Below are 12,520 nucleotides of genomic sequence, written 5' to 3'. Positions count from 1 at the left end.
AGGCCTTATCATCTGTGTGAAAATGAGTTAGATAACAAAGGAATGGGAAACTATAGCATGTAATCATTTCCATTATTATTCCTGTTTTAATCCAAAGCAGCTTTCCCTCCCACTAAATGTGTCCATGAAATGGAGGCTTTTACGGTTTCGGAAATAATTCCAGTCAAGTCAGGCTGGAATTTAAAATACTGACAAATTAGATGATCATCACTTTATATTTCCAGTTGCTTGAGTTAATAGCCATTCGCAAATTAAGTGAAAGTGAAAACTTTGGAAGATTCATGCTTCTCCTAGAAATTTATAGGATACAGCTAAAAGAATTGTTTATGAGGGGAGTTGGTGTAGAAGGAGCTTCTGTATCTTTCTTTCCTTCGTGATCTTCATACTTCTTTCCAAGCTACTCTACTGCAAGTCCTGTGTGAGCGAAATCGTAACATGGCGTCATTTTTACTTTGCTTAAATTAAGAAAAGCTTTCGCAGCCACGTGGAAGGACAGCAGCAGCAGAGCTGGCAGCGGTTGAGGTTGGTTCTCGGAATGCCTTTGTTTTTACAGTGAGTTGGAGATTCCTTGACTGTATTGGGTTCTATTAATAACAAAGCGGGCAAACCGGGTTCGTCATCAGCCAAGGGCTTGTGGTCAGATCAAGGAAACAAGGAGCATGTTGAAAAGAAAAGCTAGACGGCGTCCAAAGATGCTAGGAGCTCCCTCTGCTTTTGCAATGGCTGAAATGAGCCAAGCGCGGCCATGTGCGAAAGCACGGAGAACTGAGCCCAGGCCACTGGGGACGAACGCGGGCCAGAGCGATACGGCTGAGTGACCGTTTCACGATGTGACGTGCGCCTCGTGGAGGTTAGGGACAGGCCCGTCAGGGGAACATGAGAGAAAGTCAGCCAGACTGTCAGCCCTCCATCGTGGTGGGGGAGGTGCGGAGGAGATGGCCTGCAGCCATGGTCAGGTCGCAGGCTCCGTTGAGGCCTGGCTCACTCTTGCAGGAGTTAAAACGCTCCTCACAGTTCAAGAGAGGCAGCTTAGCCACGTAACGGCCTTTGAAGGCGCCTGGGTGGTGTAATAATTCAAATTCAAAAGAGGACGGCCAAGTAATGGGGTTTTGTCTTCTACAATTCCTCTGTGGTTTGGTGTCAAAAAACTTCAAAACGTCCATGTGTCACTTTGATATACAAGCTTATTTAATTTGTAGATCATTTAAATACATGTATAGTAATATGAAGGCCTTAATTGTAGTAATAATAATACTAATAGTAATAATAATCACCATCACCATCATCAACATCATTGACATCATCATAATTCTGACAATCTGCAACATCAGTAAGGCTCTCAGTCAATGATAAGTCTCATCAAGTGCGCTGAGCAACCAGACAGGGATTGGCGTCACTTCAACACTGTCAGCTAATTCAATCACGGTGGCTACTCCCACTCGGGTTTGATCCTTAATGAATTAGTTGCTGAAAAAACGCACGGCTCATGTCCTGTCACGACCTCTGGATCTCTCGAGTGCTGAGCCGTTGTGCCGAAGCCGTACCGTTCGTGTAGTACCGGCCCGGTTCACTGTGAAGAAGCAGCGTTGGCTTCCTTGGGGTGGAAGGTCTCCGTCACCAGAACCCCAGCGCGTGTGTGGTTGAGGTGCTGTCATTGTCAGAGAATTTGAAGTTGGATTAATGACCACAGCCTTAGGGCTGTCAGTCAGAGAGAGGATAGATAGATAGATAGATAGATAGATAGATAGATAGATAGATAGATAGATAGATAGATAGATAGATAGATAGATAGATAGATAGATAGATAGATAGATAGATAGATAGATAGATAGATAGATAGATAGATAGATAGATAGATAGATCGATCTATATTCACTGGACCTTGTGATGGTTGGGGGGGTGATGTTTTCTGCGGTCATTGTGTGTGCTTGGAGAAAGCCCAGATCAAGCCCAATTTCCCTAATCTGCACCGACAGACGCAAACAAAGGAGAAGGAGGGAGGGAGGGAGAAGAGGAGCAGAAAAAACAGGCAGCATGCAAACTGTCTGTCGTCTGCAACCCGCAGGCAGGGAGGAAATGGGAGACAGCTGGGACCAGGGCTCCAAGAGCAAATCTGCCTTTCGGTGACGCGGTGTCGCCAAGCCCTGGCACAGATAACCAGGCGAGGGGAGGGGCGGTTAGGGTGGGGCGGGTGAGGGGAGCCGTCACCACCGGTGAGTCCACTACCAACTGCAAGCGCACAGACAGGCCCTTATGTGCAGACCTTTCCCCCAGTGGTGAATTCCCTGGGCTGAGTTCTGCTGCCATGCTTCAAATGCTGCCTCTTGCTTTCGTCTGTTGCGAATGATTGCATTTGAACAGCCCCTGCAATGAGCACTAGTACTATACTGTCTTAGTACAGGCCAGGCTCACTCTTCAGTAACTCCACCCAGCCCACAGCCCCACTTAATCAGGCTTAAGGACATTCAAATATTTTTATCCCTTTTGTGCGGGGGCAGTTTCAACGGGCGAAACAAAGCCAGTTTTGTTATTCCTCATGTAAAGTAGGCGAGTAAGGTCAATGCAATTAAACACATTTCAATTCTTTCCTTGTTTAGCCTTTATTCCGTCTGTTTGTCTGTAAGCGGTGTTGTTGTGAGCAGTGTCTGTCAGGAGGGTTGCATGGCTGTGTTGTTCTCTGTGCGGCCAGCCTGGTCGCCGTCAGTTACGCGTGTACGCGTGCGTGAGTGTGCGCTTGTTTGTATTTGCCAATGCCTTTGTGTGGGTGTGTGTGTGTGTGTGCGCACATGTGCGTGTGCCGCCGCTGCCTCTGAAAGAAGCGCTGTGATTTCCGTGTGCAGGGGAGGAGGAGGGGTGGGGTGGGGGGGGAGGTGGTGAGGCCTGCAGGCCTGGTTAATATTCCTCCACGCCTGGGCCTCGCCTTGGAGGGCTGCCTGGGCTAGGTGCCCCGTAGGGAGCCCTTACCTCACTCACACGCCGCTCGGCAGGCGGCTGTGACGTAAATGCTTTTCCCACTGAGTCCCCCAGCTCCGAAGGAGCGCTGGGACTGCACTGAGGAAGTCAACTTCTCTGGATGAATCCCCTTGAATAATAACAACATCAGTTCAGATGCTTAATGACCTCAGTGGCGTGTATTCGCCTAGATCGGTTGAGAATGCATGCAATAATTGCAGAGAGATAAAGCTTGCTATTGTGAGTAAATAATTATTTCAAAGTATTTTTGTTTCTTAGTGAAGTGTGTAAAGAGAGATTTAGATTTTGTCGTCTGCAGACAACTTTTTGTTTGCCCTCAGAAATGTGGTGAGTGGTTTTAATCACTCGGTTATTGTAGTACATTTATATGTAATTGGTGCTTGTTTTTCATATTCTTGGAAATGCTTTGAAATTAAACCTGGAGGTACGGCCAACCAAACAGGTTTTCTGGGTTTATTTTCTCATGAAACCACCCCGGAGAGGCAGTTTTGAGCTAATTAGCACATTTGTGGGTTCAATACACAAGAGAAAACCTGCCAGACTCAATCGAGTATCATCAATCCAAAACATAGCAGAGTAATTGGTTTGCTACATACATCAAAAGCTTAGTATGCATACGTGAGATGTTAGAATGGAAAAGTGTACCAGTCGCATATTTTTCTAGTGTAATTATTACTTGAAATGAGTGTGGAATCTTAAATAAACCCAAGTCAATCCCAGGCTCCAGGGCCATCCTTCAGAGAGGCTCTTTTGGCAGCCTTACAGAACAGAAACCACAGAGGCGTGCTGACACCTGGTGCCTCTATCCTGGGCATCTGCCACACTTGTTCCGCTATCATAAAATCCTTGAACCAATAATCACCTTCCAGGCCCACCCATCTGAGTTTGTATTGCCCCGGACGCACCCGAACACGTCCACAGGTACCGTGCCGTGGCAAAGGCAAACATTCGCATTCCTGCTCATCTTAGTGTTTGCCAAAGAGCAGCATCTGTGTGTGTGTGTGTGTGTGTGTGTGTGTGTGTGTGTGTGTGTGGAAGGGGGGTGGGGGAGCTAGCAGAGAATCACGCTTCCTCTTATCATGACTAAAATAAGCGGGTAGTTGCTATTTTAAACAAGCATTTACCTAGTCTTTCATCATCGGAGTCGCTTCTCACATGTTGTTGATGGAACACATTGTGAAACAAAACCCCCAGGCTCTCTGTTGTACATCAAGGGGAGTGGTTGGTTGGAGGGTTGGGCAGCTCTTTTAGAATATAATAGAATATAATAACTATTTTTCCTGGGGCAAACTACAGGAGAAAACTTTAATCTTTCAAAAACTTTAGTTTTTGTTTTAAGCTGTTTATATTTTTTAAAAGGTAAAGAACTGTGCAAATGTACTGTATCCAGACTGGATCTTAGAGGAAATCATTGAGTCATGGCTTAGATTAGAGAGTCTTAACTGAAATGTACATTTCTTTTGTGCTCCTCTCCACTTAATCATAATTTATCCTCCGTGCACTCTACTCTGTCGCGTTTTCTCACTGATTCAAAGATGCGAGTACTTAGAAGGATATCATTTAGGCTAGTTTGTGGTTTCAACAAAAACTTTTGACACTTTTTAGTGAAGGGGAATGACAATGTGCATTTTGTGCAGACTGAATTAGACCCATGGGCATATGGCGAGAACATGTTTCTACTGTGATATCATGAAATCACAAGAACAGAGAAGACCTGTGGCAGCTCAGAGTTCTCTGGAGCAGGGACTGAGATCACATTCAAATGTGACCACCCTGCATGATCAGATCTGTGACAGTGGGCCTACAAACCAAGAAAATTTGTAAAGGACCCTGGTATGTGGCATCACATAAACTGGTGTCCTTCAGCTGCATTCATCCTTCGACAGAAGATCATTCTGGGATTTGTACTATGTCAGATGCCAGGCCTTTGGCCTGGTTGAGCCAAAAGAAATTCTGGTGGTGCAAACCCCAGATTACCTCGGTTGTAAACAGCTTTGACATGGAGCATAAACAACAGCTACTTTAAATTTTTTTGACACAAACTCATATTTATTTGGAACTCAACCCCTCCAGTACCTCCATCTAGACTGACAGCCAAAAACTCATTGGGATTGTGGACTGAGGTGTGCGTGTCTGTGTGTTGAGGGGTCTGGGCTGAACAGAGCTTGTGTCAATTTCTCAGTTTGAAAGAATTTTGCAGCTTTTGGGGATGTGCCCACACCTCACTCCTACAAAACCTGGAATTAAGCCATTTAAGTTTTGCTGTTTCCAGTAGTTGTCACTAAGCATGCTTATATTTTCTTTTTGATTTCCTATGACCATGGCCCCACACTGTATGCCGTGGATTGTGAGCTCCATAAATGTCCCTTCATCGGTAACACATGCTACTGCGGGAGCAACTTCTGAGGTTTTTTGCTATCTAAAACAAACATCCCATTATAATACAAAATGTGTTGGTATTATTAGTCCAGTCTATCTGCATGGACGCACATGCCTTCAGATTATGCCTTGAATGTTTTTCTTCCTTTTTTAGAGAACCATAACTTTGTAGTGAGTTAAGGCCTTGAAAAACTAGCCCCTGAGCTATAAGGGAGAGTGATGATTATCAATCATAAGCCTGACAATTGCCAAAGCATAGCACAAACGGAGCATGACATGGCACTGCTGGGTATAAGCACAGGTGGCCGTTGAAAAGGTCTCCTTCAGTTAAAATGATAAACGAGGGCGGGTCGTTCTAAAGGAGCGCTGTCCATCCAGTCTAAATGGAATCATGTTATGTCTCTAGAGCAGTAATTATTGCACTGGAGCCCCGGGTTCTAAGGCCCCTGCAGAAGCACCGTGTTCTAAAATACACTTTTATAGGATATCAGAGCTGGATGAGAATCCAAAGAAAATAAGCCTTTTTCTACTGTATATTAGAACCAGCTGTGACTTTCTTGGGTGATGACTCATCCATTTTTTTCCTTCTTTTTTTTTTCTCTCCCTCGCTCTTTTTTTATTTCAGCTGGGTGGGAGGACTGAGCCAGTCACACAGAGTCCCATTCAGCTGGCTGTTTGTTTGGCTGAGGGTATCCTAGCCACAAACCCACTCTCTCAGTCACATGAAGCCCAAACGTGTGTTTGTTCACTTTTCTCTCTCCTTTTCTTCCCCCCCCTCCCTTTCTCTCTCTCTTTTTTGTCAGTTCCCATAATAAAAACAGAACCCAATGATGACTATGAACCGCAGGGGGCTGCTAGGCTGGCCATGCGTTCGAAGGCCTACTACGGCCAGCTGGGGGTGACTCCGGCCATGCCTGCGGACCCTGGGCACTGTCTGGTCGGGGGCTACACATCCTCGCCCACCAGTTCCAGCCCCAAACTTCACGACCTGTCCCCCGCTGCCTACCCCAAGTGCCTCTCTGGCGGTCACCCCGCCGTCCCGGGCGTGCCCGCCATCCAGGAGACACCCGGCCGCCCAATGGGGGTGCACCCCGGCTCGCCTGACCACGCCCCCCTGGTCATGCTGCAGCCCCAGGTGGCCCCCCACCTGAGTAGCCCCGGAACCGGCAGTTGTTCCCATGGCTACCGGCCACCCGCTGTCTACCCCAACGGCAGCCCCGCCTCTTCCCCGGTGTCCCACCCCTCCACCCCCGGGGCGGGGCCCGAGACGCCGTTCGCCCCTGCCTACAGCCCCCCGCAGGCCCCACCCACTGCCTCGCCCCACCTGAGGAGCAGCCCGCCCGCCCTGCTGAGGGAGGACAGCAGCCCGCCCGCGCTGGCCGTCACTGTCAAGCAGGAGCCACAGGAGCTGGACCAGATGTATTTAGACGATGGTGAGTCATGGGAACACGCCCACTTTCCCAATGACTAAACAACATCCTCAGGCCTGCACACCCCTTTACAAAAAGGACTTACTACACAAAGCTACACTACAGCATACTACAATACAGTATTCATTCAATTTTGGAGTAAGAACATACACATACTTTATGTAACTGATTTAGACATGCATGACATATTCTTATTAAACATGCATTCTGTCAATTTTGGGTTTACAATGCATAATAATATTTGGATAATTCAGATTATTAAGTGAAAAGAAAGTTCCAGTGCAAACCATTTTTAACAACTACAGTTTATCATTCTCTTTTACTCTGATACAATGACAAGCCCTTAAGATCACATCTCCTTCCAAGTTTTAAATTGTCCTCTTATCTCTAGACAAGTGTGAGTCAATCACCCCAATGTATTTCATGCAGCAGCTTCTCAGAAACGCACAGGATCCCATTTCAGTCTTTTCAGAATTATTTCAATGCACTCGAGCAGTTCAGTACCAGTCCATTGCGACTGCAGGTGGCCTGGCCAGTATTTTTTTTCACGGCTTGATACTTTTAGCGTAGCGTACCTCGATGGGGGTATCGAAACAATCTGTCAAAACAAAGAGAGCCAAGGTCAGGCAGGGAGAGGCAGAGAAAACAGAGGCACACGCATGGCGGCACAAACTGTTGACACGGCGACTAATGAAGGAAGCAGAAACAATAGGAAGGGGTTTCCTGTCCTGGGGTTTTTTTCGTTCTTTCTTTTTTTTATCTTTTTTTCCTGCGGAGAAAATCAAACGCGGCCGTGCCCCGGCAAGGGATGTCAGGAGGCGGGCCCGCTCTTTGTTTGGCTCCTTCTCCCCGCGGGTCCTCTGCTGCCATGCTGTCGTCATTGGGATTACGGGGTCGGGGGCTGGGGGCGGGCAGCCAAGGGTGGTTGTCCTGGCGCCTAACCCAGTGCCACCCCAGTGCTGGGACGTGTTCCTCACCATTGTGTTCCCTGTCATTGTCCCCGAAGGCGGTTAATGACTAGCATCCTAATCTCTTTTGGTAATTTCGGTTTGGGGCAAACCTTGATTTGAGACCGTAGCATAACGTACTGTATACCCCGGTTGTGAAACGAATACCAGGCGTCCCGCCAACAAATCTCGGCTCTCAGCATCCAACTAGGGCAAAAAGCACGTCCCGCTCAATGCTGCGAGATCACAGTTCTCGTGCATCTTTTGTGTCTGTTTTAAATGGGTGGCAGTTTAAGCCCGAGGGTGAGCAGTGAAATGAGAAATGGGGTTGGGGGTTGAATGGCAGGGTAGAGTCTGAACGTAGATGTCAGTGAAACCATAAGCCTAATGATTCTTCTCATCTTCACCTAGTACATAGAAGAGAGAGTTCCAAAATCTGTCCGTCATTAGCACAATGAAACTCCCTCAAATGTTCGTTTTTGGACTTTCTCCATCCGCACGTGTGCAGCTAACATTCATCCTGTCGTTTATAATGCTGGGCTCTAAGACACAGGAGAATGGACACTGTAATTCTGGGGTCTTCATGTTCCTTTCAAACATATTTTCCGTGAAAAAATTATATATATCTCATTTATGTTTGGTCCCACAAGGAATGAAGCACACCGTAGCCAAGAAATCTGATGCGCACAGTAGACTCTGGAAGAAGGTTTTTAGTGGATCGTTTTACCTTGTAATTGATATGCATTTTGATGCAATACGGAGATATTTCAAATTTGTGTAATGCTCATGTCTAACTAATTTGGTTCAGAGTTGAGTAACCTGCTTACTATGTTCCACCATCTAATCTCCTGTCACTTTAAGAAGACCCATATCTCATCTGTGGACAAATGTTTTCGGGGGACGATAATGGCTGCATTAGGGATTCTCAGGAATGCATATTGATTGGCGAAGGATGCCGAATTACCTCTCGTAAACCACAATAAGCGGCACTCTCCCGACATCTCATCTCTAAATAAGCGTCTTCGGTCGGCGCGCGGAGACGTGCGGTGGTAACAGCATACTTTGAAGGCATTTGCCAGATGAAGCAATGCCATTCCAGGGGCCCTCAAACTATACAGCAAAAAATTAACTCATGGGCAAAGGTTTTTGCCTCCCGATACGTTACCCTCGGACGATAACGAGGGATCCTCCGATAGGGGAACGCATGACCTCACCCGTGGGTGATTTAGCGCTCGCCGCTAAGTGTCCCGGCTGGCGGCTTGTCGCTTTCAGTTTAGGGGATACGTGAGCTTTGTGAGAGCCGGGCCCTGCGCTTGCTGTGGCTCGTACACTAACGGGTGAAATATGTATCCATCACGGGTCCGCACAGACGATGCTAACTGAGCCAGGGCAGCTACTGAAAGGAGAATTCAGCGATCTGTGCTGGGGCCTCCAGCTCGACTGTCCAGGCCTATGCATGGACTGTGGAGAGGGGGGAGGGAGGGACACCCCTAGAGAGCCATGAATTTAGAGCACTTTCCCTCGGTTTGATTGTCTCAAATAACGACCTGAGGTGACTTCTCTGCAGCTATGCGCACACACACACGTATAAGTATGTATGTATAACCTCAGATTTATGCTTCTTTGCAAATATTTCACCAGTTATATGATTGCCTGATGTTCATGCATCAGCATGTTATATTTCTTGTGTACCCAGAGGCCACTTTTCTTGAACGGGGCTAGGGATGAGGGCAAAAAGGGACTACTGGGAGGGCTGAGAACCAAAAAAATAAGCAGCATGAGGTAAAGGTTGCGGGCAGGGTTGGGATTAGGTGTGGGATCATTTTGATTTATTTAATTGCACTTTATCCATTTCGATGCAAGGGCCATTTGAAAAGCTATAATAAACTCGTTGTTATTTTTGAGAAGACCATAAAAGCATGCATGACTGGGTAAGCAGGAATACGGTCACAGTCAGTGTGTGGGGTGGGTAAGGGAGGGCTTCAAGGGTCGGTTAAGGTGAGGGCAGAAGAGGATCATTGTCAGGGGTGAAGTAAGGTTAGGGGTAGGGTTTCAGATACGGGAAAGTAAAATAATAAAAACTTGCAATATGTAGCAACATTTAGTTGCAAGTGCCTTTCGTGCTTTTCATTGGACAAAGAGAACTGAACAAAATGGCTTCCGTAGAAGGCTTGAAGCAAATTGCACAAAGTGACCCTTTTCCAAGTTGAGACACAGTCTATACACCATCAAAAATAGCAGGTCACTTCATTCAGTAGTGAAATATTTAATTAGCTATAAAAAACCACAATTAAGTAGGTCTTCCAAATAAAAAACTAATAAAAAAGGTTTGAGCCCGAACTCACAGATGTAAATTAGGCAAGGAGATGACAATGACATAATCTTTATGACTTGTCCATTTTTTGGCGAGCGCACGATTTCCTTTGATCCCCAGCCTGGCAGATGTGCGGAGCGAATCGGGGGCCTGTGGGCCTCATTACCGCGCGGGGACGAGCCCAGAGCGCGGGGCTGATGAAGGTCCCTTTGTGCTCCCGGGGCGTAATGCGACGGAGGGCCGCGCGGGGAGACCGCTCGACGTCCCGGTCCCGAGGGGCCGTTGTTTGTCTTTTCGCATTAGTCCCGGCGCAGGGAGTGATATCATGAAGTGCGGCTGCGCTCGCAGCCGGCTGGTAATCAGCGGCACAGATTTCTCCCAGCTGTGTTTGAGCACAGTGAGCCCTATTCACAAAAGCCGCTTTTATAACAGGCCACAGGCTCGCAGTATTTCTGGCAGCCAAGGGCACAAAATCTGCTCACTTCTGTACACAAGAACACGTAAAAAAAACTCAGCCTCCTGCGGGGGTTTTTGTCCTTAAATACCTGATTTTGTTTTTTTTGTTTTTTTTCTGGTAAACGGGGAGTGGACTACGGTGCAGTTTTGACATTAACAAAGTGGAGCCCTTTTGAGCAGAGAAGGAGGAGTCTTAGTCCTGATATTGGAAAGGGAACAACAAGCCTTCCAGTTTTTTTTTTTTTAGGCAGTCTCTTGCTCCCAACCCTTCCCCCACCCCAGCAGCCTCCCCCTTCTAAAATTTCCGAGGATCCCCGCCCGTAGTCCCCTGCCTCCCCTCTCGGAGTCCGCAGACGGCTTTCCTCACGGAAACTTTTACACATCCTGGCGGCTTGCCCAGGCCCAGGTCTCCGCAAAGGCCGGCTATGATTGAGGGTGTCCGCGCTGCGATAAAACGTGCTGACTCGCTAACATTGGAGGGTGCCGGAGCCCAGCTCTGCAGAGAGGGGAGCCTGTCATTAGGGCCCGGGCTTTAATGGGAACGGGCCGGACTGGCCGCTGGGAAGGGAGGGGGGGGGGGTGGGGGGGTGGGGGGGTTGGGGGGTAGCTTTGGGGGAAGCGGTAGACCATTTGATGGGAAGGCTGAGGCGACGGTGGTTAGACCGTGTGCTTTTACAACACTCGACCTTTGACCCCGGGCCTCTTCTCCGAGACTGAGAAGGGCTCAGGACAGGCCCCTAATTGAGCAGGATGTTTACCGCTCTCTGCTGGTTAAGTGCAGTGTCAAGACAATAATCGGCCGGAGCCCGGCGGTTTTATTGACAGGTTAAAAAAAAGAATGCGAAGGGGTTTTTTATAATTTATGATTTTAGAAAGGATTTTTTTTCTTTTATTGTTACCACTTTTTTTTAGATATATGGCATCTTCTTTTCTGCCTGTCCCTGAAATAACTTTTCAAAAGACCTAAAAAGATTGTGTTTTCATGGCTTTTGGAACCATAGACGAAAAAGTAATGAAACTGAAATATTAGCTTTACCGCCTTTGAAAGACTTAGTTGGACAACTATGAAGACAATTGTGAATCAAAGGCTAGATGTAACCAGCAGATGTGGTAGATTTTGGATACAAATTATAGTTTCTTAAAAATTGAAACCAACTGTCTATCGAGTTTCAAAATGTTTGTTTTAATTAACTCTGAGGAATAAACGGCTCATCAGTTTGCCAGTTTGGGTCGCATTTAAAATTCCGTCCTGGCCAATTACCTAATGACAGAGCATCAGGGAACTTGATTTACAGGGTATTGTTTGATTTGAGCAGACACTGTCATTAAACAAAAAAAAAAGAATACTGTCAGTGGCTGTGCTTTGGCATGCAGTACTTTGTTTCTTCTGGAGTTTTTGAATCAATATTTGAGAACACGGGTGGGTGGGTGGGACGGGAGTTAAAATTGGCGGATGAATTAGGTCACCGCGGCGACCTTTGAACCGTCATGCTGCGATGATCACAGGGCTAGCGCCAGTCTTCCGTTCCTGCACAGCAGGTAGCCGTCAGCCCAAGTGATCCGTCAGCGCCAGTAAAAAAGATTTCTATTTGTGAGTTTTGGGCAAAACGCAACAGCTTCCCTAGCCTGCACCCTTTTCTTCTGTGGATGTTTCCAATGACTCACTGTAGTTTAATTCATAAAGGTTATCATAATGGAGCTGTCTAATTTTGTTGGGAGTAGTTTATTTGAATGCTATTATACAACAGGTTTGATGCCCTTGAGGGAGTTCTGCAGCATTATGGACACTCACAGCACACTCTCTTGACTTCATTAATCATAGAATGCATTTCATCTATTTCAAAGTTCCAGACTTACAATGTACATAGGTAATTCAATCAGATATCCAAAAGGTGGAAGAAGTAATTATTCTGAATCATGTGCATTTATTTTTCATTATTTAAAATTTAACACATTTTTAATTATGTTTTTAAAAATTTTGAGAAATATGGGATTAAAAAGTGATATTTGATCATGAGACT

The 12,520-nt window shown here is 46.7% G+C and overlaps 1 protein-coding gene across 3 annotated transcripts in view; it reads left to right on the top strand.

Moving 5' to 3' along the window:
• Window positions 1-12,520, top strand: part of nfatc1 (nuclear factor of activated T cells 1) — a 75,092-nt gene that overhangs the window by 45,996 nt on the left and 16,576 nt on the right. For 2 of the 3 annotated variants that reach the window (XM_064341402.1, XM_064341410.1), the window contains exon 9: window positions 6,156-6,785. The exons of the other annotated variant lie outside the window; for it this stretch is intronic. In XM_064341402.1, coding sequence (XP_064197472.1) covers window positions 6,156-6,785 — 630 coding nt within the window. The remainder of the gene's footprint in view (window positions 1-6,155; window positions 6,786-12,520) is intronic. 3 annotated transcript variants of the gene reach the window in all.

Source organism: Anguilla rostrata, chromosome 1 (assembly GCF_018555375.3).
Source record: "Anguilla rostrata isolate EN2019 chromosome 1, ASM1855537v3, whole genome shotgun sequence".
In the NCBI taxonomy this organism is placed as follows: Eukaryota; Metazoa; Chordata; class Actinopteri; order Anguilliformes; family Anguillidae; genus Anguilla; species Anguilla rostrata.
The sequence above is the reverse complement of the archived record's forward strand: the minus strand, read 5'-3'. Positions and strand labels throughout refer to the sequence as shown.